The 27,473-nt window shown below is 52.5% G+C and overlaps 1 protein-coding gene across 2 annotated transcripts in view; it reads left to right on the plus strand.

The window, feature by feature from the left end:
* Positions 1–27,473, plus strand: part of ACOT7 (acyl-CoA thioesterase 7) — a 134,087-nt gene that overhangs the window by 84,569 nt on the left and 22,045 nt on the right. For both annotated transcript variants that reach the window (XM_030913115.1, XM_010357399.2), the window contains exon 7: positions 16,204–16,320. In XM_030913115.1, the coding sequence (XP_030768975.1) occupies positions 16,204–16,320 (117 nt within the window). The remainder of the gene's footprint in view (positions 1–16,203; positions 16,321–27,473) is intronic.

The raw sequence follows: 27,473 nt of genomic DNA on the forward strand, positions 1-27,473 counted from the left end.
GGAGTCCCCACCAGGCTGTGCCATGTCTCTCTCCATCTCTGCGGTCAGGCCACCCTTCCTAGGCAGTTTTGGCAGGTGGGCTCACCTCTTATGTAATTAAAAGTTTGAATTCCATCCATGGACAGCTTTTAAAATTTTTTTTGTGGGTACGTAGTAGGTATATATATTTATGGGGTACATGAGATGGTTTGATACAGGCACACAATATGAAACTAGTATGCTGACCAGGCACGGTGGCTCACACCTGTAATCCCAGCACTTTGGGAGGCCAGGCTGGGCAGATCACCTGAGGTCAGGAGTTCGAGACCAGCCTGGCCAACATGGTAAAACCCTGTCTCTACTAAAAATACAAAAATTAGCTGGGTGTGGTGGTGCGTGCCTGTAATCCCAGCTACTTGGGAGGCAGAGGCAGGAGAATCACTTGTGCCCAGGAGGCCGAGGTTACAGTGAGGTAAGATCATGGCACTCCAATCCAGCCAGCCTGGGTGACAAAGCGAGACTCTGTGAAAGAAAGGAGAGGGGAGGGGAGGGGCACATCATGGAGAATGGGGTATCCATTTCTTCAAGCATTTATCTTTTGTGTTACAAACAATCCACTTACACTCTTTTAGTTATTTTGAAATGTACAATTAAGTTATTATTGACTATGGTCACCTGTTGTGCTATCAAATAGTAGGTTCTTTCAATTTTTTAATTAACCATCTCCCCTGGCCCCTGCCAACCACCCATCCTGTAGTCAGCTTTAGAGCCTTCCCCTCCATCTCAGGCTCCTTCCCGGGCCACCAGCTCTACCGAGGGAGATGCAGCCTCCTTTTGCTTAGAGCCAGCCCTTCCTCCCTATCCTGCCCTCTTCTCGCTTCTCTGTCAGATCCGGTCTGTATGTCTCCTGTGCTTGAGGTGATGCTGTTGGCCCCTCCCCTGAGAGGTTGAGCCTGTGGCCTCGTCTCTACTGCCTGTTAAGGTCACTTGGGGAACTCTTAAAACCACAGACACCCAGACCCCACCCGACAGGTGACCCAGACCCTGGGGGTGGGGGCGAGGGGTGTCCAGGAGCTGTAGTTTCCCAAGCTCTGCAGGGGATTCTCTGGGACAGGCTGGGGCAGCACTGCTGCAGTGAACGTTCTACCCTGGGAAAGAGAACTGGCTGGGAGAAAGGGGCGCTCCTGGACTCACGGCTCCACGAGTGTGTTTCCCTTCTTCTCAGCAAGCAAGTTTCCCAGTTCTGAAATCCGTCTTGTCATCTTCCTGGGTACCCTTAAGTGAGCAGCCTAGTACACATTTTGGGCTATTTTGAGAAGCCGGAAGAAGAACCTCATTCCTACAGTTAGTTATTGTGATCCTCCCTGAATTATACCACAAGAGACCCTAACAGCTGGGGACGGAGGGAGTTGAGATATCTTGAGGAGCAGATTGAACCTTGCAGACAGCGGCAACTCCAGCCCTGGCCTGGACCAGTTTTGTTGGGGAACTGGCCCAGCTGGCACCCCCCAACACTGCACATTTGGGGTGCATCAGCCTGTCTCTCTCATTTCAGCCTAGATGTGGCCCTCACAGGGCCATTGTCCAGGGGATGATCCTGGTTGTTCTGGTTGCTTCTCCAGTTCCTGTATCAGGGTCTTTAGAGCGTGAGGGGAATGGAGGGAGGGCACGGGTTGTTCTTTGGCTTAGAAAAGAACCTCAGCGTTTATTGATCACATCGGTTCTGAGTAAAATCTATGCTCTGAGACAGAAGTCAAGGTGGGCATCCTCATCGGGAGGGCTTGCTCGGCTCCCATGGTACTAGGAAGCACAGGATGGAGCGTGTGGCAGGGAAGTGGGGCCACAATAGAGCTTCCTAAACTCATCTGAGCCTCAGAAACCATATTAGAGCTCGTTAAAAATGCAGATTCTGGCTGGACGCAGTGGCTCACACCTGTAGTTGCAGCACTTTGGGAGGCCAAGGCAGGTGGATAACTTGAGGTCAGGAGTTTGAGACCAGCCTGGCCATCATGATGAAATCTTGTCTCTACTAAAAATACGAAAATTAGCCAGGTGTAGTAGCAGGCGCCTGTAATCCCAGCTACTTGGGAGGCTGAGGCAAGAGAATCACTTGAACCTGGGAGGTAGAGGTTACAGTGAGCCAAGATCACACCACTGCACTCCATCCAGCCTGGGCAACAGAGCAAGACCCTGTCTCAAACAACAACAACAACAAAAACAGATTCCCCGGCCCTTCTCCTGGAGGTTTTGCTGCAACAGGGCTGGGCTGGGGCCCAGAAACCTGTATTTTTAGCAACAAGTGCCCTGGGTGGTTCTGATGATTCAGGGGGCTCAGAAACACACAGCTGGAGCGTGGGTTTGTCTCCATGAATCCAGCAACCGTGTCCTTCCACCATGTCTGGACCTCTCCAGAGCAGTGGACACCACTGACCTGGCCACCCTGAGATCCCCTCACAGGGTTTCAGGCCATTATGCTTTCCAAGTCCTTCGTCCTCCCACACTGGTGGGCACCAGGGTGGCTGGGGAATGGGCCCGGGCGTCTGAATGTTAATTGCGCCCTGAGTGGTTCTGCCCGCACCAGGTTGAGGACCCTGGGGCTCTCTGGAGGCTCTACCTCCTCCTCTTTCACCTGCCCCTGAGTGTGGGGGTATGCCCCTAAGGTCTGCCCTCGCCCTCTTTCCACCTTTTCTCCCACAAGCTCACCTGACCCCTCAGCCTCAGCTCCCGCCTCCAAGTGGCAACTGACGGATTTTCTAATATCCAGCTCAGTCGTTACTCCCAAGCTTCAACAGCCTGTGGCAGCTTCACCTTGGACCTGCCCTTCCTCTGGATTCCCCACAAGCCGTCCTACTCCTGACTTCTGAAGGTGATGTGAACGGTGCCCTGAGGCTGCGGCCTGCAGCAGCCCTCACCTAACCCAAACTCTCTGGGCCTCTCTCTCCTCCCCACCAGTGAGATAACGCAGGGATTATAAATAAACGAGATAATACAGGGAAGACAGCACATGGGAGGCATTTAAGAAAGATCAGTTACTTTCATAACTTTTATTACATTTACTTTATTAGTTTTATTATTACAGACGTAGAGAATGTTCTGCTCCGTGGAGAACTCAAGCTTTTTTCTCATATCCAGGGGAGCGTTTACAAAATAGGATCATGCACTTGACCACAAAGAGCATTTTAATTATAAGTTCCCTAAAGTGAGACCCATTAAGCCTAAGCCTTCTTAATGAGAACATAGCCCCTGGAAATTGAACACTTCTGCAAATAACCGCCGGCCAAAGAAAAAGTAACATCTGGACTTATGATTATGTAGAAGATAATGAAAACTGATTACTTCCTATCAAAATCAGGGAGAGATAGCTAAAGATGTTCTCGGAGTACAAGTGACAAACTTTGAGCTTATTACTTAAAAATAAAAAATTAAAAATACCTAAGTGTTGGAACTGGAAAAGCAAAATGAAATCCACCCACAGGAAGGAAGCAGAAGGACTCAGGGCAGGAGCAGGCCGACTTTATGTCTCCGTCTGTGACTCTGGGTCCCTCCTCTCCCCATATCTTGGAGCTGTCCTCCCAGCCCCCTACTGCAATCCCCCAAATCCAAGTCTTTAAACCACCACAGAACCTGTAAGGTTTGGGCCATCAGAGCTTGTTCTGCTGTCCCGTCCAAGTCCAGGCACCCTCTGGTTGCAGCCTACTGGGCACTGCCCTGGCACCTGGTTTGCAGAATGGGGTTGTGAGGTCATCACTGAGCCTCTTAACTGGGATGACTCTGCCTCTGCTGCCCAGGCTGGAGACCAGGTCTGTTTTGCCTGCTCTGCCAGCCCCAAGTCACAGTGTGCACAGCTGGGTCAAGGGAGTAAATGAAAGCCGACAGGGTGAGCATGACTGTTGATCGGCCTTGGCGGGGAGTGCTGTCATGGCAGAAAATAGTGGCCAGGACGTAGTGGTTTTCTGTTCTATGCTATCTTCAGTCTACAAATAAGTTTATCAGTAAAGAGCCACTGGCTAGGTGTAGTGGCTCATGCCTGTAATCCCAGCACTTTGGGAGGCCAAGGCAGGCAGATCATGAGGTCAGGAGATCAAGACCATCCTGGCTAACAGTGAAACCCCATCTCTACTAAATAATACAAAAAATTAGCCGGGCATGGTGGCGGGCACATGTAGTCCCAGCTATTCGGGAGGCTGAGGCAGGAGAATGGCGTGAACCCGGGAGGCGGAGTTTGCAGTGAGCCGAGATTGCACCACAGCACTCCAGCCTGGGTGAAAGAGCCACTGACCCTGCCGGCTATGAGAGTCTAGGAGGGTCTGGGGAGATGTACTGGCTGTGCTGGGAGCCCTCTGCCCGGTCTCTGTTCCCTCTGCCCAGTCGCTGTACCTTCCGTCCAGTCGCTGTTCCCTTCACCAGGTCACTGTTCCCTCCACCTGGTTGCGCTTCCCTCCACCTGTTGCGGTTCTCTCTGCCTAGTCGCGGTTCCCTCCACCTGGTCACTGTTGCCTCTGCCTGTTGCTGTTCATTCTGCCTATTGCAGTTCCCTCTGCCATGTTGTCGTTCCCTCTGCCTGGTCGCTGTTCCCTCCATCTGTGGCTATTCCTTCTGCCTGGTTGCGGTTCCCTCCATCTGTTGCTGTTCCCTCTGCCTGGTCGTGGTTCCCTCTGCCTGTTGCTGTTCCTTCTGCCTGGTTGTGGTTCCCTCTGCCCTGTTGTAGTTCCCTCTGCCCGGTCACAATTCACTCCGCCTGTGGCTGTTCCTTCTGCTTGTTGCGGTTCCCTCTGCCTGGTTGCAGTTCCCTCCTCGTGTTGCAGTTCCCTCTGCCTGGTCATGGTCCAATGCCTGTTGTGGTTCCCTCTGCCTGTTGCTGTTCCCTCTGCCTGTTGCTGTTCCCTCCGCCTGTTGCCATTCCCTCTGTCTGGTTGCTGTTCCCTTCAACTGCAAGGCTGCCTGTGTTTTTCTTCAGGTCTCCACAGAAAAGGAAAGAGACCTCCCATGAGAACTCTGTATAAATTAGACTGCCTCTGCTTACTTTTTGTTCCAAAGCACCCTCACTCCTGACACACTTTCCTATGGCCTCTGCACCCCAGAATGAAAGTAGACACAGGTGGGGACCTCTGTCTGTTCACTGTTGCGTTCCCACTTAGCTCAGGGCCTGGAATGGAGTCAGCACTCAGTAGCTGAATGACTGGCCCGGGAAGAATGATGGTCCTGCCTGGGAAGGACTGTGGACTGTGCTGGCCCCGCGCAGTCAGCCCCACCCAGAGGAACGTGTGAGGCTGCGCATGCGCTGCACATGAGGCGCACGTGATGACCACTTTCTATCTCAAGAACCAGTGACCAGGCGCCTCCTGTGTGCCGGGCCCCTCCGTGCTCCACCAGGGTAGCTGTGAACAAGACACAGCCCTGCTGGTCAGTTGGGAGTCAGACCTCCTGCGACAAACATCCATGCGGGTGTCTAGCTGCCAGGAAGCCAAACAACGCTGCTGGGGTTCTTGAGGCCAGGGGACAGCACAGCTTAGCCTTAGACTGTAGGAGGAGGCAGAGGAAAGAGAGGGGAGAGAAAACATGGGAGGGGGCGCAAGTGAGGCCTCCACCAAGACGCTCTTGTTCACTTGGTCTTCTTAGGGCAGTTGTGAAAAAAACAGTCTTTTACATCTGCAGGAGGAGTTGACTTTCACTGAAAAATGCAAAAGAGGGCTCAGTTGCTCTTTTCCAATTCTGTGACCTTGTTTGACTGGAGCCCCCGCTGCTGCGTGGGACACAATGCACCAGACCCTCAGCGGTAGGGGAAGGAAGGAAAGAGGTGGACAAAGAGGGCACGTTCCCTACTCTTGAGGAACTTCTGGTCTAGGGGGGTCAGGAGGTGAACAAGCAAACACTTTGGGACATCGCTTTCTTCCTTGTGAAGCTGAGTGGCGTAGGCTGCAGCTAGATTCCTTTTAGTACTCGCCTTCTAGGATCTTGGTGTTTGAAAATGTCGTTCTCCACAACATTCTGGAGCTCCAAAGAATAGCTTCACGTCCATCCTGATGCTTCGCGGGGAAGTGGGACGTCGGGACTGGTGAACTTGAACCCCGAGATGGTGTCACCCCTGAAAACCTGGGCCCCTCCTCCCTTGACTGGGCGTGGGGTTCGTTCTGCCCCAGTCCAGGCATCCTACAGGCACCTGTCCCAGGAACTCACTTTATCCTGCCCACACTGGGTCCTCCTCTCAGCCGGGTGCCTGGTGGCCAGCACGTCATCCCTCTCAAATCATGGGGCACCAACCCCTTTCCAGAAATACAGAGTATTTGGTTGAGGTCATGCAGTGAACCATAAGAACATCCTTCTCTACCTGTGTACGGGTCGGGTGAGGGATTTTTTCTTTTCTTTTCTTTTTTTTTTTTGGTGCCACATTGTCCAGCCTGTGCTTCTTTCTTTAGCTGTGGTCGCCAGGGGCATCCGTGGCAGATACCTACTGAGAGCATTTCCCTGTTCCAAGTGAAATGTTCACAAACTCTTTGTTTTTTTTGTTTTGTTTTTTTTTTTTTTTTTTTTTTTTTTGAGATGGAGTCTCACTCTGTCTCCCAGGCTGGAGTGCAGTGGCCGCATCTCAGCTCACTGCAAGCTCCGCCTCCCGAGTTTATGCCATTCTCCTGCCTCAGCCTCCCGAGTAGCTGGGACTACAGGTGCCCGCTACCTCGCCCGGCTAGTTTTTTTGTGTTTTTTAGTAGAGACGGGATTTCACCGGGTTAGCCAGGATGGTCTCGATCTCCTGACCTCGTGATCTGCCCGTCTCGGCCTCCCAAAGTGCTGGGATTACAGGCTTGAGCCACCGCGCCCGGCTGAACACAGACTCTTAAACAGGAGCGTCACCTGGACTCTTGGAAGGAAATTGACACCCCACCAAAATTTCTGGCCCTTCCAGAAAGTGACCTTGCTTTGGTAGACTCCAGGCTGAGGCCGCAGCCTCTCACTGGCCTGTCCTTCCCAGGGGTGGGCCTGGGGACTCGTGTGTTGCTGCAGCCTCCTCTTGCTTGGGCCTCCATGGCAGTTGGGTTGCAAAATCCATCTACCCTTTCTCTGCTTCCTTGTTTGAAAGTGAAGCGTGGATACTCAAAACATCAGGAAGCAGTCAAGACCTTCCCCCTTCCCTGTTTCAGACTCTATAGAGTGTGAGGAATAAATGGACGTGAGCAGCTCTTGACCCTTCTCCCTGGGTCTGTGATGCTCCCAGACAGCTGGGAACCACTTAGTGAATATTCTTCTGTCCATGGTCCCAGCCACAGAGAGGCAGGTTACAGGACCTGGGAGGGAGAGGCCAGGGCTGTCTCGTAGGCTCTTACTCAACTGGATCTTTTCAGAACTCTTGTAATTACTAAAGGGTGGGGTATTTAAAACAAGATGAAGTTACTATCATTTTCTTAATATAGGAGGCTGGCGCCCACGCTCTGTCAGTTGGGATTAAATATAGAAATGGGGGCATCTCAGCTTGCCGCCCACGGAGCAGACAGCGGCACATGGCCTCCGAGCTGTGAACTGCCGCCTTGGGTTTGCAGGCAGGCCTGACCCAGTCACGATCCAGGCCTTGGGAGAAGAAAATGAAGCCTCTATTTTTAGGCCAGTTGACAGATCAATACTTAAAAAAAAAAACGCAAAACAAAAACCTGTAAGCAGTTAAATGTTACATTATTAAAAATATCTTTGGTATCTAACGTGTATACATTAGTGGCCAAGAAAGTCTTGTTTATTTCCACGTAATTCTTGAAACAAATGCAGCTCCAAGGACAGTGGGTTCTACAATTTTGTTGTCATCTTTTAAATTACAGATCTTGGGAGATGAGGACGGCCTGCGGTGGACTGTAATGTGCCAAAATTATTTTCCAACGTTGGCAGCACCCGTTGTGCCTGCAGTGGGGAAAATTGATGAGGCTTTTCAGTAGGAACCTGGAAAGAAGCATCTTGTTGAAAACTCGGGCACTTGATATTTTAAATACAGCAGAAGAAAGTGAAAGGGAGACGGCGACTTCCAGCGCCAGAGGGCGGGTGGCTCCCTCTGGCAAGGCAGGGGCCCAGGTGGGCAGTGGTGGCAGGAAAGGCAGTTGTGAAGCAGACACTGTGTTTTTCTGGGTAGTTTTCTTAAAATTTAGTTTTCTCAATTAACACATTGATTGTAGTGTCTTGTGTGTGCTGTTGTAGACACAGGTACTGTGTGGTAGCAGTCTTTACACGCAGGCTGCGATGGACACGTGGCTTTCTGATGATCTCACTTCTGCAGGGACCATCCGACCTCATCACTCTCTCTTGGTGGCAGGTAACCAGCAGGCTCAGCACCAGGCCCTACAACAAGATGCCCAGGGCTATGCCTCGCCAATAGGAGGGAGCGGAGGGCTTGTGATTAACAGTGGTTGATTAGAGTCTCAGTTTTTATGAGATCACTTTCCTTCCCTCTAAGTAGCCAGCAGAGTTCAGCTGACACACAGACCATGGTTTTTCTATGTTTTTCTCAAGCGCACTGGATCGCCACTAAAAAGTGCGTTTGTGAAAACAGACTGGGGTGGCTGTAGGCTGAGGCACTGGTTTCTCACCAGGTCCGTCTTCTTGGGTGGGTTTTTACTCCCGCCTCTGATCCGGCTGCCTCTGCCTCAACACCTGCAGGGACTGGGAGCCTTCGCTGTTGCAAGGCCAAACGCTTGATTTTTTAATGTTTATTTTTATTATTATACTTTAAGTTCTAGGGTACATGTGCACAATGTGCAGGTTTGTTACATATGTATACATGTGCCATGTTGGTGTGCTGCACCCATGAACTCGTCATTTACATTAGGTATATCTCCTAATGCTATCCCTCCCCTCTACCCCCTCCCCACAATAGGACCTGGTGTGTGATGTTCCCCTTCCTGTGTCCAAGTGTTTTCATTGTTCAATTCCCACCTATGAGTGAGAACATGCGGTATTTGGTTTTCTGTTCTTGCGATAGTTTCCTGAGAATGATGGTGTCCAGCTGCGTCCATGTCCCACAAAGGACACTAACTCATCCTTTTTTATGGCTGCATGGTATTCCATGGTGTATATGTGCCACATTTTCTTCATCCAGTCTGTCAAACGCTTGATTTTTGGACCGTTCTCATCATTTCCCTGAGAAAGGTTATCCCATGAGTCGTAAAGTTGGCCTTGAGTTGGCCCAGGATCCTACTGTGACTTCTCCGGGAGGGGCAGGTGACCTGAAGTGGACAAAGATCCTTCCAGGTGAGATCCTTAGGGAGCTCAGAGCCCTCCTGCCTGCTCCCCGGGCCAGTGTCCGTGAGGCCAGCCCAGGTCTTGGAAGATCTCCTTGTCTGCCAAAGTCAGGATGCTACACCGTCCTGATTTCCCACTGCTCATGAGTCACTGTTCCTAGTCCTTAGAATAAAACTCCAGGTATAGGGTATAATCTGATAATAGACATACATGGTGGGATTACGACAGTCCCCCTGGCCTGGGCCCTAGAATAGCATTGACTCCATCCACCAGTCTTGGCCTTTTCCATCATTGGTATAAAGTTGTTTCATAGCAGGTCTGCAGCTGATCTAAACTCTGCATGGTTTCCCAGGCCGCTGCATGTGTGCTGGCTGCTGGGGCTGGAGGAGGCTGTCCCCGTAAATGTCACTGCCCAGCTCACACAGCTAGATCATTTTGAATGTGGGCTTGGTTTTCTGGCCGGTCATCAAGCTCACCTGGCTTTGGGGTTTCTGGGACTGGATGAGCTTTTCCCGCCCTCATCTGTGACTAATTCTTGACCCAGATTGTTGTCTGAAGGAGTCCCATACTTTGTGGCTGCGGCAGCTTGCTTGGGCTGATCGTGACCTGTTAGTCAGCCTGCATTCCTTCATTCATTGATTCATTCATTCAGCAACCATTTCCTGAGCACCAGATGCCAGCTCCGTGTTGGGTCAGGGACACAGGGACAATGAGGCAGGTCCCCACCCAGTGCAGGCGTCCGTGTCACACCACACAGTGTGGTCTGGGGGTGCCGTGTGGAGCCTGCAGGAGCATGGGGCTGGTGAAGTGGGTATTCACGCACCAGGCACTCAACAGCTGCTCACATCTTCCCCTCAGGGTTGGCTGTCACGTGCTTTGGATCCTGTGAGGTTTTCAGTAACATGGGGTCCCTTGGGGAGTCTTATACCAACAAGCTAGCCTTTTGGATAAATGGGGCAAACCCCGGTTTGAAGGAGCTGATTACAAGTCCTTCCATTTATTCTCTCATTCTGCTCTCCAGGATGGATGAACAAGGGGTTAATTGTAGGCACTTCCTAAGTTCTGGACATTAATTCCAACACGAACCCTTCCTTTCCCTCCTCCTGCCCCCACAGCTAAACCACCCTGAGTTGATGACACCAGCTGGTGACCAGCACTGGGCACTCTGGGTCTGTGACTTTGAACACTCCTTCCTACAACTATCTTGGGAAGAATTCCATTCCAGGTGCGATGTCACAGGACAGGATGGGGAGGCAGCATGGCATTGCCTCTGGTGGCCCAAGGTCAGGTCCGGGCCCCTCCCACCCCTAGCAGTGTGACTTTGGAAGCGCAACTCTCCATGTGTCTGTTGCCTGGTTTGTAGAATGGAGACAGGGAGGCTCCTGCCTCATCGGGTGCAGTCCGGTGAGACCCTGTGTTGGTCATTCTGTGTTTGTGGAGAGGGGCCGGCCACGTGTCAGGAACGGGTGCTGTCTGGTGAGATTCCATGTTTGTGGAGAGGGGCCAGCCGTGCATCACAGGATCGGGTGGGGTCCGGTGAGATTCTGTGTTTGTGCAGAGGGGAGGGTGCCAGCTGTGTATCATGCACTCAGGCTGCCTCAGTGAACAAAGTTCACGGCTCATGGCACTGACCTTGCAGCCGAGTTCCCCTGTGTGACATGCTGGGCCGCGCCCAGCATGTGTGGCTCGTCGTCATTCCTGTGCTCAGCTGCTGTCACTTCATCACCAGGTTGCCATTTTCTGAATATAAATGGCCAGCATTTCATGGTGAATGCAGCTGGTCCTGGCCCCCATCGGAGGCTGGCAGAGCTTCTGTTGACTGCCCAGAGCAGCATTCGGTATTCAGAGTTGGTCTGTGGGAAATGCCATGGAATTCCATGGCACACCTGTGCTGGCTGTGTGTGTGCATGGGGCCACTAGTCCAGCTGTTGTGGTCACAAGTCAGTTTCTTTATGAGGCAGATCAACCTGGAATAACTCAGTCTGTGGGCTCCAGCTCTGCCACTACCAAGCCCCTTAAACACACGCGCGCGCACACACACACACTCAACACTCGCTGTCTTGCTCTGTGTCTCTCTAGCCACACACACACACACTCGCTGTCTCTCCCTCGCTGTCTCTCTCGCTCTGAAAAGCCATGACCTAGTACCTAGTCAGGAGGTGGCCGCGTGGGCCTCTCTGCCCTCTGCATGTGGTGCCTGGTAAGGGGAGGCCGACTGTCCTCTGGATCCCTCCTTTGCCCACCTGAGCCAAGTGTGTGGGTGTTCAGCCAGCACGTGACCTAGTGTTCTGAGTTATTTCATTTTTCTTTCCTTTTCTGTTCAGCCTCCAAACCTCAGATCGGTCCCCAAAGCCCTAAATTAAATTAGTGTTCAGCTCAACAGATGTCCACCAAATCCCCGCGTCCCATGATAGCAGCTGCCATTACTGAGCAGCCACATGGCCATCTCGTTTGCTCCTCAGTCACCTTGCCTGTGGGCGCCATCACCTCCTCTGCCTGACAGACACAGAGCCCACGGCTCAGGGAGGGCAACCTGCCTGCCCAGGGTCACCCAGCTGGCAGTGGCGGAGTTGATGGGGACTCACTCCCAGCCAGGCTGTGGCAGTGACTCACACGCTCTAGACAGGAACAGAGGGACTCAAGCCCCTCAAGCATGGGTGATGGGGCAGGGGGATTCATACCAGGCCTCATTCCAGACTCTGATCCTGAACCACACTGTGGTGGGGGGCACGCTGACAGGTGGGTGTGGTCAATTCAGAAGCCGAGGCTTCCCCCTCCAAGGAAGCCCTCAATATTAACGCACGGATGATCCTATTCTGTTTTGTGTTTTCACTTCCTTGTTGTCCTGGGCTAGGGACCTGGCCTGACCATCCTCTACCCTGTGAGGCCTGGGCTTGCTGGGCCTTTATGGAGGCCCCTTGCCATGGGGGAGAGACCAGGACAGCCTGGTGGTGGCTTAGCCAAGCTGCACCTTCTATTTCCAATAACAATGTAAAACCACCTTGCAGAACTGTGAGAGCCAAGCCACCTGAAGCCCAGAGGTGCTCTGCCCTGCCTGGCACACGAATTGGCATCTTATTTGCCTGAGGGAGAAAATCTGGTGCCTAGGATTCTTTCCCCAGCCAAACAGCTGTTTTCCCAGTATTTCACCTGCGTTCTTTCTTTAGAATTGGACCTCCGTGTGACTTAGGGCCTCCGTTGTTCATTTGAAAATGGGGATGTTGGCCGGGCGCGGTGGCTGAAGCCTGTAATCCCAGCACTTTGGGAGGCCGAGACGGGTGGATCACGAGGTCAGGAGATCGAGACCATCCTGGCTAACACGGTGAAACCCCATCTCTACTAAAAAAATACAAAAAACTAGCCGGGTGAGGTGGCAGGCGCCTGTACTCCCAGCTACTCGGGAGGCTGAGGCAGGAGAATGGCGTAAACCCGGGAGGCGGAGCTTGCAGTGAGCTGGGATCCGGCCACTGCACTCCAGCCTGGGCAACAGAGCGAGACTTCATCTCAAAAAAAAGAAAGAAAATGGGGATGCTGATTGAAAAATGGAGAAATGGAGACGCAACTGGGCGCAGTGGCTTACACCTGTAATCCCAGCACTTTGGGAGACCGAGGCAGGTGGATCACTTGAGGTCAGGAGTTTGAGACCAGCCTGGCCAACATGGTGAAACCCCGTCTCCACTAAAAATACAAAAATTAGCCGGGCATGTCGACAAGCTCCTGTAATCCCAGCTACTCCGGAGGCTGACGCAGGAGAATCGCTTGAACCTGGGAGGCAGAGGTTGCAGTGAGCCGAGTTTGCACCACTGCACTCCAGCCTGGGAGACAGAGAGAGACTCCTTCTCAAAAAGAAAAAGGAAGACGGGGATCCTGATGCCCTCAGCACAGGTTGAGCCGAACAGATGCGCCAGGTCTTTGAAAGGACAGGCGGAAGTGCAGTGAATGAGAATGTGGTCCCTCCTCCCCTCACCTGTCCTACCTCATTTAGTAGCATCTTCTTTTAGCTCTTATGAGAAAAGTCATGCTAATAGAAACATAATGCTTTAATCAGTAACGCCCATGTCTCTGTTTTAGCTTTTTATTTTAGGAATGCTCAGATATACACAAAAAACAGAGTGTAGAGCATCCCAAGCCCCTGGGTATTCGTCTCCCAGCACCAGCGGTGGGCAACACCTGCCCGTTCCTGCCTCACCTCTTTCCCACTGCAGTGTTTTGAAGCAGATCCCAGATATTATATCCGAAAGATAACTTCCTACCTTGAACACCCACAATAGTGCTATCACATCCTCCCAAACACACTTGTAAGTCCTTAGTCTCGTCAAATACCCAATCAGTGTTCACGTCTCCCCAGTTGCTCATCTTTTTCTCCAGTCGGTAGAGTCCGATGCCCACAGATGCGTGCCTCTCATTAGGTGGATGTGTTTCTTGAAGAATGGGGTCCCCGTGGGGGGCACTAGGCAGGAGCTGAGCAGCAGGGGGCCCTGGCTGGCCTCTGCCCGGGGCCCCCACTAATTCTGCTCTTTCCAGCTTCACCTGCTGGATGCTGTGGGCGTTTGATTCCCACCCTAAATGTGACTCTGTACAAGCCTGGTTTTCACTTGTGGGATGGAGTCTGGTTTTCTGCCTCTGTCTGGATTTTTTAGGAATCATTCTATGTCCTTGGCTGAGTGCAGTGGCTCATGCCTATAATCCCAACACTTTGGGAGGCCCAGGTAGGCAGATAACCCGAGGTCAGGAGTTTGAGACCAGCCTGGACAACATGGCAAAAGCCCGTCCCTACTAAAAATACAAAAATTAGCTGGGCGTGGTGGTACACATCTGTAATCCCAGCTACTACGGAGGTGGAGGAAGGAGAATAGCTTGAACCTGGGAAGTGGAGGTTGCAGTGAGCTGAGATTTTGCCACTGTACTCCAATCTTGGTGACAGAGTGAGACTCCGTGTCAAAAAAAAAAAAAAAAAAAAAATCATTCTGTGTCCTAGGGTGAATGTACCTAACTTTCTAAAATTTCTAATAGGTATTAAGTTGGTTAATATCACTTTGCTGCTTTTGTAAGTCAAATATGGTTGACTATTGGCAATTTCATGTGGTTCAGTCTAAGAAAAGGTAGAATTTAAGTTTTTAAGTGAAATAAGAGCCAGGAGCGGTGACCTACTTTACTCCTGTAATCCCCACACTTTGGGAGGGTGAAGCAGGAGGATCACTTTAGCACAGGAGTTTGAGACCAGCCTGGGCAATATAGCAAGACCCCATCTCTGCCAGAAAATAAAAAATAAATTAAAAAGTTATGGCTGGGCGTGGTGGCTCACGCCTGTAATCCCAGAATTTTGGGAGGCCGAAGTGGGTGGATCATGAGGTCAGAAGTTTAAGACCAGTCTGGACAACATGGTGAAACCCCGTCTCTACTAAAAATATAAAAAATTGGCTGGACATAGTGGCAAGTGCCTGTAGTCCCAGCTACTTGGGAGGCTGAGGCACGAGAATGGCTTGAACCTGAGAGGCAAATGCTGCGGTGAGCCGACATCACGCCAGTGCACTTCAGCCTGGGGGACAGTGCAAGACTCCATCTCAAAAAAAAAAAGCTAAAAATTGAAATAATTTAATATATGTGTTGTACCAGGGATGAGAACTAGGGGTGGGGGACCAGCATGTGCACAGTACTGGTTCATCAAACAAGAGAGACTGAGTAAAATCAGACATCTGTAGCCCAAGTATTCTCCAGTATGCTTTCAGTGAGTCTTTGTTTGATATAACAGCTGTACTGAGGATGATCCACATACCACACATTTCATCTATTTAAAGTGTCCTGGCCTGGCTCAGTAGCATGCCTGTAATCTCAGCACTTTGGGAGGTGAGGTGGGCAAACTGCTTCAGTCCAGGACTTTGTGGCCAGCCTGGGCAACATAGTGAGACCCCATCTACAAAAATATTAGCCAGTGTGGTAACATGTGCCTATCATCCCAGCTACTTGGGAGGCTGAAGTAGGAGGATCACCTGAGCCTGGGGAGATTGAGGCTGCAGTGAGCTGAGATTGCATCACTGTACTCCAGCCTGGGTGACAAAGTGAAACTCTGTCTCAGAAATAAAGTGTACAAGTTATTGATTTTTTTTTTTTTGTATATTCACAGAGTTGTGCAACCACTGTTGCCATCAATTTGAGAATGTTATCATTACTCCTAAAAAGAGACCCTGTACACATTAGTGGTCATTCCCATATCCTGCTAATCCCTTATCCCTAGGGAACCCCTAATCTGCCCTCTGTCCCCATGGACTTGCCTATTCGGGGCTTTTCCTGTCAATGGCAGCATAGAGTATGTGGTCTTTGGGGTCTGGCTCCTTTTGCTTTGCACAGCATTTTCAAGCTTCATTCCTAATGCAGCATTTATTGTTCCATTGTATGGACGGGCCACATTTTGTTTCTCCATTCATCATGCGTGGGCCTTTGAGTTGTTTCTACCTTTTGGCTGTTATGCGTACATACTGCTGTGAAAGCTCTGCATAAGTTTCTGTTGAGCACGTATTTCTTCTGGGTATCTACCTGGGAGTGGAATTGCTAGGTCATACAGTCCCTCTGTGTTTAGCCTCTTGTGAACCTTCAAACTGTTTGCAAAGCACCTGCACCTCTGGCTTCCACTGGCAGTGGAGGAGGGTTCTGATTTCCCCCACATCCTCGCCAGCACATGTTGTTCTGTGACTTTAGGATTGCATCCATCCCAGTTGATATTGTAACAAAACTTGCCCAGCAGGGTGAGATATCTGCAGAAGACAGGAAAAGGGCTGTTTTGTTAGTGGCTTGGCATATCAGCCATGGTCGTTTTTTTTAAAAGCTCCTGAGGAATCCCCGTGTAGTGCGTGAGCCACAGCACGTGCAGCCGAGCACCCTGCACCCCTGCTGGCTTCGGCCCTTGCTGGTGGCTAGTGGGAGGGGAGGGCTTGATTTGTAACTTGTTTCCAGGATGTGAAATAGTCTCCCCTGCCTCCGTGTCTCATCTGCCGCATGCCCCTTTCTCCGCAGGCGTGACCATGAAGCTCATGGACGAGGTTGCTGGGATCGTGGCTGCACGCCACTGCAAGACCAACATTGTCACAGCTTCTGTGGACGCCATTAATTTTCATGACAAGATCAGAAAAGGTAACCACTCTTCTGACAAAGACGAGGGAGGCAGTGGCCTTCAACTGCTTGGGTCCCTGCACCAGTTTGTTTTCTGTTCACACCCAGGGTCCCATGGGCCATGGCATGTGCCCATCTGCCACAGGGAGCAGGAAGCGGAGGTTTCTTGCTTTGTCCTTGCTGTTTGTCGACTTGAGGTTTCAATCTGGTAAAATCCTTGATTCAGATATGATGGGGCCGTTATCCTCCTAAAGACCTGCCTAAACTCACTCTCTGAAAACGCTCCACAGACAGAGCTCTGGGAAGGTCCTGTGCCTACAGCTGCCATGACCCTGGACACCAAACCTCACGGCAGCACATTTCATTTTGGGAGCGGAATTAATGATTCGTGATTTAGGCAGTGGCAGGGTCAATACAGAAAAGCCCACAGGAGCCCCTCCTCAGCCAGCCCTGCCCACGCCACCCAGGGCAGCACTGGCATTGGGTGGTTTTTCCCCATGACAAAAATCCAACCCCAGCCACCTGGCCCCTGCTGGAAAACGGTGCCTGCTGTCCCTGGGGTGCATGTGCCAGCTTGAGAGGCCAGAGGCCTCTGCAGTTTGTATGAGCAGAGATCACCATGCTTGTCTTACATGACTGTTCTCTGTAGAAGTAAAGTGAAGTGCACCCGACACGTAGTGATTTCTGTCAGTGTCACGTCTGCCGAGATGAGGCCGTGCACACCCCCTGCAGCAGCGCTGCCTCGCAGGCTAAGGGTGGTGTCAGCATTGTCAGGGCCTGGTGCTGATTCTGAGGACACCTCCTCATTGAAGCAGCTGGTTAGAGGAGCTGTTGGCTGAGACCAGCCCCGTGTCGTGGGAAGCGACAGAGTGGAAGAAGTGCAAGCTTGGCTCTCCTTGCCACAGCTCCTGCCCACCAGACCCTGAGTAGGGGCAGACTCCAGGCCCTGGGCAGGCCAGCCTTGGTGCTCTCTCCGGCAGCTACTACCACAGAACACGCCTGGCAACGGGAGACCCAGGACTGGGGCAGAAGCACCTGAGATTGGAACGGTAGAGGGCTGCCTCCCTCCTTGGAATTACTGAGAGCAGGGTAGGCTCGCACATGCTGGATTTTGGATGCTTTGGGGTAAGGAGAAGGAAGGTCTCTGGCATTGCTTTCTTCCACTTTGCAGAATCCTTTTTTTCCCCCCACAACACGGTCTCATTCTGTCACCCAGGCTGGAGTGCAGTGGTGTAATCTGCTCACTGTAGCTTGAACTCCCGTGCTCAAGTGATCCTCCCACCTCAGCCTCTCAGGTAGCCGGGACTACAGGCCAGCTCCACCATAACTGACTAGTTTTTGTATTTTGTATTTTTTGTAACAACAGCAGCTCACTCAAAATATTTTCTTAACTGATAGATGTTTGCCACAAACATAGACCACAATGTCATTTTAGAATCTACCCAAAACAAGTGGGTCCCGTATGTTTTAGCTTGTCCCCCACAGGCCTGCGCGGTGCGTGGCAGTGCCTGACGCTGTGGGATAATCCGTGGCATCGTATTCCGTGCTGTCTTTTCTAGGACTCATGCCTGGGTAAATCACGATTAGGGTGACCTTGTGAAATACAGATGCACAGCCCATAGTGGGAAACATGCACATTCCATAGGACTCGCCGTGCTCAGTTGTCCCTGAGTGTCCTTGGAGAACTGTCAGGAAAGAAATAGACTTTCCGGCCGGGCGCGGTGGCTCACACCTGTAATCCCAGCACTTTGGGAGGCTAAGACGGGCAGATCACAAGGTCAGGAGATCGAGACCATCCTGGCTAACATGGTGAAACCCCGTCTCTACTAAAAATACAAAAATTAGCCGGGTGCGGTGGCGGGCGCCTGTAGTCCCAGCTACACGATAGGCTGAGGCCGGAGAATGGCATGAACCCGGGAGGCAGAGCTTGCAGTGAGTGGAGCTCGCGTCACTGTATTCCAGCCTGGGCGACAGAGCAAGACAATGTCTCAAAAGAAAAAAAAAAAAAAAGAAATAGACATTCCAAGATGGTCACTCTGTTTCCTAAATGTCAGCCCCAGTCATCAGATGTTCTCTGCACAAAGCCCAGCAAAGCACCCAAAGAATGAAAAGGCAAACTTTGTTAGAAATGTGGAAGCCGTTCAAGGGGGATCCTCCCATCCAAAGCCCCCGGCTTGGCCAGGCGCAGTGGCTCACACCTGTACTCAGCACTTTCAGAGGCCAAAGTGGGTGGATCATTTGAGCCCAGGAGTCCGAGACCAGCCTAGCCAACATGATGAAACCCCATCTCTACTAAAAACACAAAAATTAGCCAGGCGTGGTGGCGGGCGCCTGTAAACCCAGCTACTTGGGAGGATGAAGCATGAGAGTCGCTTGAACCTGGGAGGTGGAGGTTGCAGTGAGCCGAGATTACACCACTGCACTCCAGCCTGGGCAACAGAGCAAGACTCTGTCGCAAAAAAAAAAAAAAAAAAAAAAAAAAAAAAGGTCCCCACCCTCAACTCCTTGTACAACCAGAATTAACTTTTAAGGGAGAGTGCTAGGGGGTGTGTCGTGGTTCTTGGTCAATAGGAATCATTAATTTTAAGGGAAAACCAGGGACTGCAGTCCGGGTCGAATGCTTTTAACAGGAATTAACTTAGCAACCTAGAAGACATCTGGGGCAGCTCGGACGAGGAGCCGCTTTGACAAAGACTTTCCACAAAGCTTACAGGAGGGGACCTTCATTTTCAGAAGCCAGAATTCCTGGCAGGACATTCACTTACATTGGCTTCCTTCACACAGTGAGGATGCAGGGCAGGCTGGGTGGGCTCGCCTGATTCCCGCTGTCCTGAGCGACACCCAGGACCTGAGAGTGGGCCACCCAGGCCCCCACCTTGTTTTGGCTTTGGCCAGGGCCTCCTGGGTAAAGCACTGGGCCCTTACTGGTAACAGAAAGACTGTTGTTTTCTTAGATGACATCTTGTTTTGTGTATAGAGGAATTTGGACCAAACTGAAATAGCAGCCATGGAGTCCGGCTTGTTTCTGTGCCAGCGTCCTCCAGGGCCCACTGGATGCTGTCACATCCGGGGGCCGCTGAGTGCTGTCACACTCGTGTGTTGTTTTCCAGAGGATTGTCGCACCTGCCAGGTCATTTGCAGGAGGCGAGGGCTGTGCTGGCGGAGTGGGGCCTGGGCTGTCAGAGCAGGGTATCGTGCTTGCTCCAGAATGCTGCACCTTAGATGCAGGAGCTTAGATGCGGGAGCTCGCTGCCTCCCACGCTTGCCCCTCCGTAGGGACACAGAGAGAGGCTGTGGGGAGAGGCACGGCCGCCGCTGGCTCTGGGTTCTGGGTGGAACTGGGCGGGTGTGTGAGAAACCGCAGGGGGCTGGCGGTGTGGCAGTGTGTAAGTGTGACTTTCTCACGGACTCTGCTGGGGCCGCTGTACACCCTCGAGCCCCACACCTGCCTCTCACTTCGACCATACCATGAAGGAGGCCTTGAGGGCCAGACCCTGCTGCCCTGTCGGGCGGGGGCACACATTATTGTGGACTGTCCAAGTCAGTGTCAGGAGCCCAGGGAGCTGCTGGCAGGCACAGAAACCTCACCTCAGGTTGCACGTGGTGCCTGGCAGAGCTGTGTACTGTAGAGAATGGGCGTTGCTTTCTCGTGGGCTCAGAACAATAGACGTCTGTTCGCCCCCAGTTCTAGAGGCCAGAATTCTGAAATCAAGGTGTCAGCAGGGCCAAGGTCCCTCTGAAGTCTTCAGGGAAGGATCCGTCCCCGCCTCTTCCAGCTTCCGGGAGCAGCAGCTGTTCCTTGACGTTGCTTGGCTTGTGGCTGCGTCGCTCTGGTCACTCTGGTCCGTCTCTGTGGCTTGTGGCTGCGTCGCTCTGGTCACTCTGGTCGCTCTGGTCACTCTGGTCACTCTGGTCCGTCTCTGTGGCCACAAGGCCTCCTCCTCTGTGTGTTTCTCCTCTTCTGTCTCTTCTAAGGACACTTGTCATAGGATTTAGGACACACCTGGAGAATCTCGGGTGATCTCATCTCAAGACTTTTTGCTTAATTATACCTGCTAAGGTATAATTAAGCAAAGGTGTGATGGCTCACGCCTGTAATCCCAGCACTTTGGGAGGCCGAGACGGGCGGATCACGAGGTCAGGAGATCGAGACCATCCTGGCTAACACGGTGAAACCCTGTCTCTACTAAAAAATACAAAAAGTTAGCCGGGCGAGGTGGCGGCGCCTGTAGTCCCAGCTACTCGGGAGGCTGAGGCAGGAGAATGGTGTGAACCCGGGAAGTGGAGCTTGTGGTGAGCCGAGATCGGGCCACTGCACTCCAGCCTGGGTGACAGAGCGAGGCTCCATCCTAAAAAAAAAAAAAAAAAAAAAAAAAAAAGACCCCATTCTGAGGTTGTGAGTAGATGTATCATTTGGGGACCCATTTTCTCTCCTTAAAGCTCAACTCCTGTAGACACTAGCTCACTTCCACTTGTAGAAAATCATGAACTTGGTAAAATGCCCTCTAGGGTTCACCAGCCCCAGGCAGCCTCTGTCTCTGTGGATGTGGGACCTGCCCTTGTGAGAGCCAGCAGTGAGACTGGCGTCAGCCTGGAGAAGGGGCCGCTCTGAGGAATGCAGGGGGAATGACCCCAGCAGGCCCCCAGGGCCCCCCCACTTTTGAGAAGAACAGTCAGACAGCCGGGAAGGGGGCTGGCTCTGGACCCTGACTCCAGAAAGCAGCCCCACTAGAGCCAAATGAGTCTCTACAGTTAGCAGGCCTGGGGGCTACTGACGAAGGACTGGGGCCTTTCCTCTAAATGGCAGGGAGTCGGGGTCAGTGTCAAAAGTGAGAACGGATGTGACGCCTCCTCCATAAGCCCCAGAAGGCAGCGGTTTTGTAATGACAAGAAATAGTTGCATAGACCGAGGGTTGCAGTTCTTTGTGTTGGGGCATTGTATTAGTATTAACCTTAAGTCAAGTATAAATTTAATCTGCATAAGGATTACCTTTAAAATCATACGTTTATGGAAAAGGTGCCTGCAGGTAGACTGGGCACATCCAGGTGGTTGGAGCCCTAGGGCACAATAGGGCCATGGCAGCCATTCACAGCCTGCGCCCCTCACGTGAGCAGCCCTGATCTGCCACAGTGGGGAAAAGCCCAGGAGTTGAGACCTGTTGCCAGTCATGTGGCCTCCATGAATTCCCTGGGGCTGCTGTAACATTTCCATACACAGCAGCTTGAAACAGCCCGCCCTCGCTCTCCTGTAATTCTGGAGGTCAGAAGTCTAAGGCAGGTCTACAGGCTGCATCCCACCATCAGGCTGGAGGGAAGAATCCATGTCTCGCCTTTCCCAGCTTCTGAACCGTCCACATTCCTCGGCTTGTGGCGCCGGCCATCCTCCAGCCTCTCCTAACATCATCCCATTCCCCACCTCCGGCTGAGACTCCTGCCTCTCTCTTATAGGACCCCTGTGATTCTATCAGGCCACCCGGGTACCCCAGAACAATCTTCCCGTCTCCAGGGCTGTCACTTAGTCAATGTCTGCAGAGTCCCATTTGCCATGTGAGGTCACAGGTTCCGTGGGTTCAGGTGTGGGCATCTTTTGGGAGCACATTATTCTGTCTTAGCAGGTGGAAGGTGGTTTTCTGATTTGCCCATTTCAGCATATTTTATTAGAAAAATAGCTGGGCCTGGGCACGATGGCTCACGCCTGTAGTTTTGGCTACTTAGGATGCTAAAGTAGGAGGATTGCCTAAGTCCAGGAGTTCGAGACCAGCGTATGCAACACAGTGAGACCCCTGTCTCTTTAAAAACAAAACAAAAAAACAAAAAAAAAAGCAGGCTGGTCACAGTGGCTCACGTTTGTAATTCCAATACTTTGGGAGGCTGAGGCGGGAAGATCACTTGAGCCTTGGAGTTTGAGACCAGCCTGGGCAACATGGTGAGACGCCATCGCTACAAAAAATTTAAAAATTATCTGGGCTACTCAGGAGGCTAAGGAAGGAGGATCACATGAGCCCAGGAGGCAGAGGCTGCAGTGTGAGCCATGATTGCGCCACTGCGCTCAGCCTGGGTGACAGAGTGAGACCTTGTCTCAATTTAAAAAACAAAACAGGCTGGGCCTGGTGGCTCACATCTGTAATCCCAGCACTTTGGGAGGCCGAGGCAGTCTGATCACCTGAGGTCAGGAGTTTGAAACCAGACTGACCAACATGGTGAAACCCCGTCTCTACTAAAAATACAAAAATTAGCCGGGTGTGGTGGCAGGTGCCTGTAATCCCAGCTACTTGGGGGGCTGAGATAGGAGAATCGCTTGAACCCAGGAGGCAGATGTTGCAGTGAGTTGAGATCGTGTCACTTCACTCCAGCCTGGGCGACAGAGCCAGACTCTGTCTCAAAAAAAAACAAAAAACAAAAAAACACAAAACAGTGGGAATGTGGAATGGAGACGCCTGACCTGCGGGGTCGCTTCTCCAGATTTAAGGCAGGAAGTGCTTTGGTTTCTCTCCTTCAGCCTCCCGTAAAACTGCCTTCTTGGGAGAGTGATCTTTTTTGCGATATCGGCCAAGTGCCAGGCTCTGTGGCTGTGGCTTCCCCTTGCTCGGATGGGGTATCTGTCAGGAAGTTACATGGGCAGCTTTGCTTCATCCAGACATTGGCCCAAGGGTTCAGAAGATAACTTTGAGTTTCAGCCATGAAGGGCGAGTGCCTAGGAGGAACTTACAAACTTGGGGTACTTGTCATGACTGGGAGAGGCCTCACCAGCAGCCACAGAGGCCACTGCCACCCTGCTGTGGGCCCAGCTCTGTTGGCTGCAAATTCGGCACTTACGAACCAGACTCTTCTAGGATGCCCCACACTTGCCTGGACCACAGAGGGCCACCTCTGTTACCCTCACCCCTCACCAGCCCAACCCAACACCGCCTCCATTGTTACAGCCTTTTGATGCCAGGGACCTGCTGTTCCTCTGCTCACAGCCTCCGTGGCTGCCCGGGACACGCCACATTCAGCTCCAGTCCCTCCAGCTGGTATTTCAGGTCTGCTAGGACAGGCTGCCACTTGTCATAGCTGTCCCCTTACACCTGTGTACCAACTAGCACGGCCAAGCGCCTGTGGGGTCCTTAGCAGGTGTGTGGCAAGTTAAACTCTCACCAGGCAGTTGGAGCGAAGGAAGGACTGCTCCATCCATGTGACTGGATCTCATGGGAAATGTAAAGTGCCCACCCAGCAAAGGCGCGTGGAGTTCCCAGGCCAGCAACGGAGTTGGTGCGGGGGACGCGAGGGCCATGACAGGCCGGAGCCCGCACCCAAGGGACCAGCATAGGGGAAGGCACATGGAGCCCAGCCCACTGGCACCCACAGAGCGGGAGAGCCTCCACCCCCCAGGCAAGCAGAGGAGCCCCTAATGGGAGCTGCGGGGTCACTTGCTGTGTGGATTTTTTTTTTTTTTTCAGTTGAGACATTAAAATGCCCAGAGATAGCTGGTGTGAAAAAGTTCTGTCGTTACCTTCAGTGTAATCGTTTTGGAAGCACTTGGTGAGAAAACATAAAGTTGACGTTTTCTTGGGGAGAAACGACCTCCACTATTAGGGTGAAAAATGAGGAGTCTTCTAGAAAAGGCCTCGGGGTGTGTTATGTAAGAAATACGAAGTCAGTTCCCGGTTTCCAGGCTTTTCTTACGAACGTTAACAACCACAGCTCTTTTTGGAGTGTAACACTGAGCTTTTCCTAAACTCTGAAACACTTGGCAACCTCTCCGTCTTGCTAACAGCTTTTTTTTTTTTTTTTTTGGTATTATTTTGTTTTCTTTTCCAAATCTCTGGCATACTGCTGAAATCTGGCTGCTGCCGCCCCTGGAGAGACGCCTGTCTGCTGGGGGAGTCAGGCTGGGGTACCTGCCAGTGCTCACGGGCTGTGCCATTCCAGGCAGGCTCAACAATTACTTAAAAACAGAAAGTGGCTGTAATTCATAATTCGGCCCACTACAGGCACCGATATATTTAACTGTACCTAATATGACATACTTGATGCCAGGCGTTGTGCTACGTGCTTCATAACACTTACTTCTCACACAGCCCAGTGAGACAGGGACTGTCGCTACCTCCCTTTGTTTTTCCCATTTGGAAGCTGCAATTCCTATGGGGTTAAGGAAGCTGTTCACCGCCATGGAGCTGGTTCCAGGTGGGGCTGGGAGGGCAGGCCCAGCAGTCGGTCTTTGGGACCAGAGCTCTGAGCTCATGCTTTGGTCCCCAATGACCTGGCCTGAACACCACCCGGCATCCGCTGTCAGGACCTGGAGTGTGAGTGATGAAGGTCGACCCTCGTTGATCACACATGGCTACAGCCACCTTCGAGGCCTGTGCTGGACTGTTAAGTGACTGCAGCTGGTCCCCGTGCGCTTGTGCCGGAACTCCTGGCTCTCAGCAGCTTGAAAATGCATCGTTAAGGGCTCCCACAGTTAGCGGCCTCAGGCCCCAAGGAAGACACTGCTGGGTGGTGTCCCTCCCGACGGCTTCAGCCCAGGGGCCCTTTTTGCTGCTGAATTCAGAGGCAGTCAGAGACAGACACTGCCATCTCGAGCCTGCTTGTGCTGCTGTCTCAGGGTCCTTGACCTAGTCAGGTCTGCAAAGTCCTTTTTGCTGTGTAAGGTCGCATGTTCAAAGGTCCAGATGAGGGGGAACATCTCCCAGGGCCATTGTTCTTCCTCCCACAGTAGGTAGTTAGTCCCACCTGACTTAAAGAGACAACCAGGGCTCCAGCCACCTGTGCACTCTGCTTCCTCCTCCTCCAAGCCCTGTGGACAGGCAGGGACCCTGGAGAGGGAGAGGGGCCTCCTCAGCCCTGGGTGGGTTCAAGGAAGTGCCCCCTCGCCCTGTCCAGGCCCCTTCAGCCACAGACATCGGGCCCCTGAGAAGTGTGGGAGGTTTGGGAGAAGGGAGTAGAGGCAGCGAGCCTTCCTGCTCCCCCAGAGTGTTTGCACTGGAACCCAGGGCCGGAGGGACCTTATGGATTGGGGTCCTGTGAGCACAGCTGAGCCCTGCCTCTTAGACCACGCTCATGTGGGGGGGTGCCCGCAGTGTTCAGCACAGAACACACAGCCAGACCTCCATGTCAGAGCTGCTACAGCCGCTCCCATCCTGGAGCCCAGGGATCGTGGGTAGGGTTTATTTTTGTTTGTTTGTTTGTTTGTTTTGAGACAGAGTCTTACTCTGTCACCCAGGCTGGCGTGAAGTGGCACGATATCAGCTCACTGCAAGCTCCGCCTCCCGGGTTCACGCCATTCTCCTGAGTAGCTGGGAATACAGGGGCCCGCTACCACGTCCGGCTAATTTTTTGTATTTTTTAGTAGAGACGGGGTTTCACCGTTTTAGCCAGGATAGTCTTGATCTCCCGACCTCGTGATCCGCCCGCCTTGGCCTCCCAAAGTGCTGGGATGACAGGCTGGAGCCACCGCGCCGGCCGGCGGCGTTGTTTTAAGGCTTCACAAGCTGAAAAGATGAAACTTCCTTTTCTGACGCAATAGCCCATCGTATTCAGTTGGACAGCATGGGAAGTGGCTTCTTGCCTGGTATAAATGTGTCTGCTGAGAAAAAGCAAACCATAGGGAGTGATTTGTTTCAACGTTGCTTCTTATTACTTCGTGGTATGATTGCTTTTACCCCCTGCAAGCCTCTCCAGCGGAGCCCCTGGGGCACACTCAGGCCCCACCCCAAATTCCTGTCCTGGGCCTGTCTTGTGACATAATGAATGTGGGCAGCTGACATCAATATGGCCTCGCAGCAAGGATAGAACCACATGGGTTGACTGTGTCTCCTTTAGAAATGTGGAAGAAGCTACCCCCCAAATGCCCAGGAGGCCTGTGGAGCCCCTGATGAAGGAGAGCCACTGTGAGTGGGTCGTGGCTGGGTCTCCTGCTGCCCTGCATTCTCTGAAGCTCAGTGCATGGGGAAAGCATTTGCAGGTGAGGAAACTGAGGCACAGTGCAGTCTCCTGGCCTGCCCCTGTTCCGTGGCCAAGCCTGGATTTAAACCCAGGCCCATCTGACTCCAAAGCCGTGGAACTCAGGGCTCCTCCTGCACGGCTGCGTCGCCTCCGGAGACGGGCCTTGACAGGTATTTGCTGTAGGGCCTCGAAGAGCCCTGCCTTTCCTGATGAGACACTTTGTCATGAATGTCTGGCTTCATCAGGGCCCTGGCTGCTGTTCCTGCAGAGAGGTTCAGAGAGGACCAGGCGCTCCCCTCTGGCCGCCTTCCCCAGAACTAAACAAGCACCCACACCTGTCCGAGGTGGGCACTGATCCCCTGCTCGGTGGGAGATGCTGTTCTTGGTTAATCTGTTTTCACCTCAAGCTGGTCCCACCCATCTTTTAAATAAACCCCAGCCACCTCAACTGCAGGTGCATTTGGACGGGTGATGTGGTGGAGCCATCCCAAGGCAGCGCCTCCACTTGTGGGCTGATTGTCAGGACCAAGAGGTCTTTTTGCCCCCACAGAGCCCTCCGAGTCTTGGCTGCCTTGTCATGGCAGGGCCTGGCACTGCTTGGGGTTGTGTTTGCTTTGCTGGTTTCTGAGGCAGATGAGTGGAAGTGGATTTGGGGTTCTCTCCCCTTCCTTGGATGGGACCCACAATGTCCCAACTTTGCCTAGTGCCAGGTTCACCACAGGATACGGACAGACACTACCGGTATACAGGGCAAGTGCGGACCCCCCTTCCTGCCCTTCTCATGCGTGGGGGGAGGTCGTGGGAAGGAGGCCTGAGCTCCCCTCATTGCTGGGAGATCCTGAAGCATCCTGACCTCCGCGTGACGCGGCCAGGTCTGCAGGCAGTGCTTGTTGGGCCCTGCCTCTGCCTTTCGTGTCAGGTTCAGTGCTCCCGAGAGCCACCTGGACACGTTGTCTTCAGCTCTCTGATGCATGACCAGCCTCACCCGCCTCCACATTTGGTGGAGGGTCCTGTGGGCACGGTCATGATTTGATTGGCAGCCTGGATGGCCCAGGCTCTGACCCAATGGAGGAATGACAGCGCGTTGCCGCGCTGTGGAGGAATTGGCAGGAAGGGTGGAGCCAGTCTGGGCTGCCCCGTGGGCAGGTGATGGCCAGCACTTGACTGCCCCCAGGCTCTCCTCCCGCTTGCAGGGAGGCAGGGAGGTGGACAGGTGTGGGACTCCAGGGCAGGCTGCTCCCAGGAGT

This window comes from Rhinopithecus roxellana, chromosome 12 (genome assembly GCF_007565055.1).
Source record: "Rhinopithecus roxellana isolate Shanxi Qingling chromosome 12, ASM756505v1, whole genome shotgun sequence".
NCBI lineage: Eukaryota > Metazoa > Chordata > Mammalia > Primates > Cercopithecidae > Rhinopithecus > Rhinopithecus roxellana.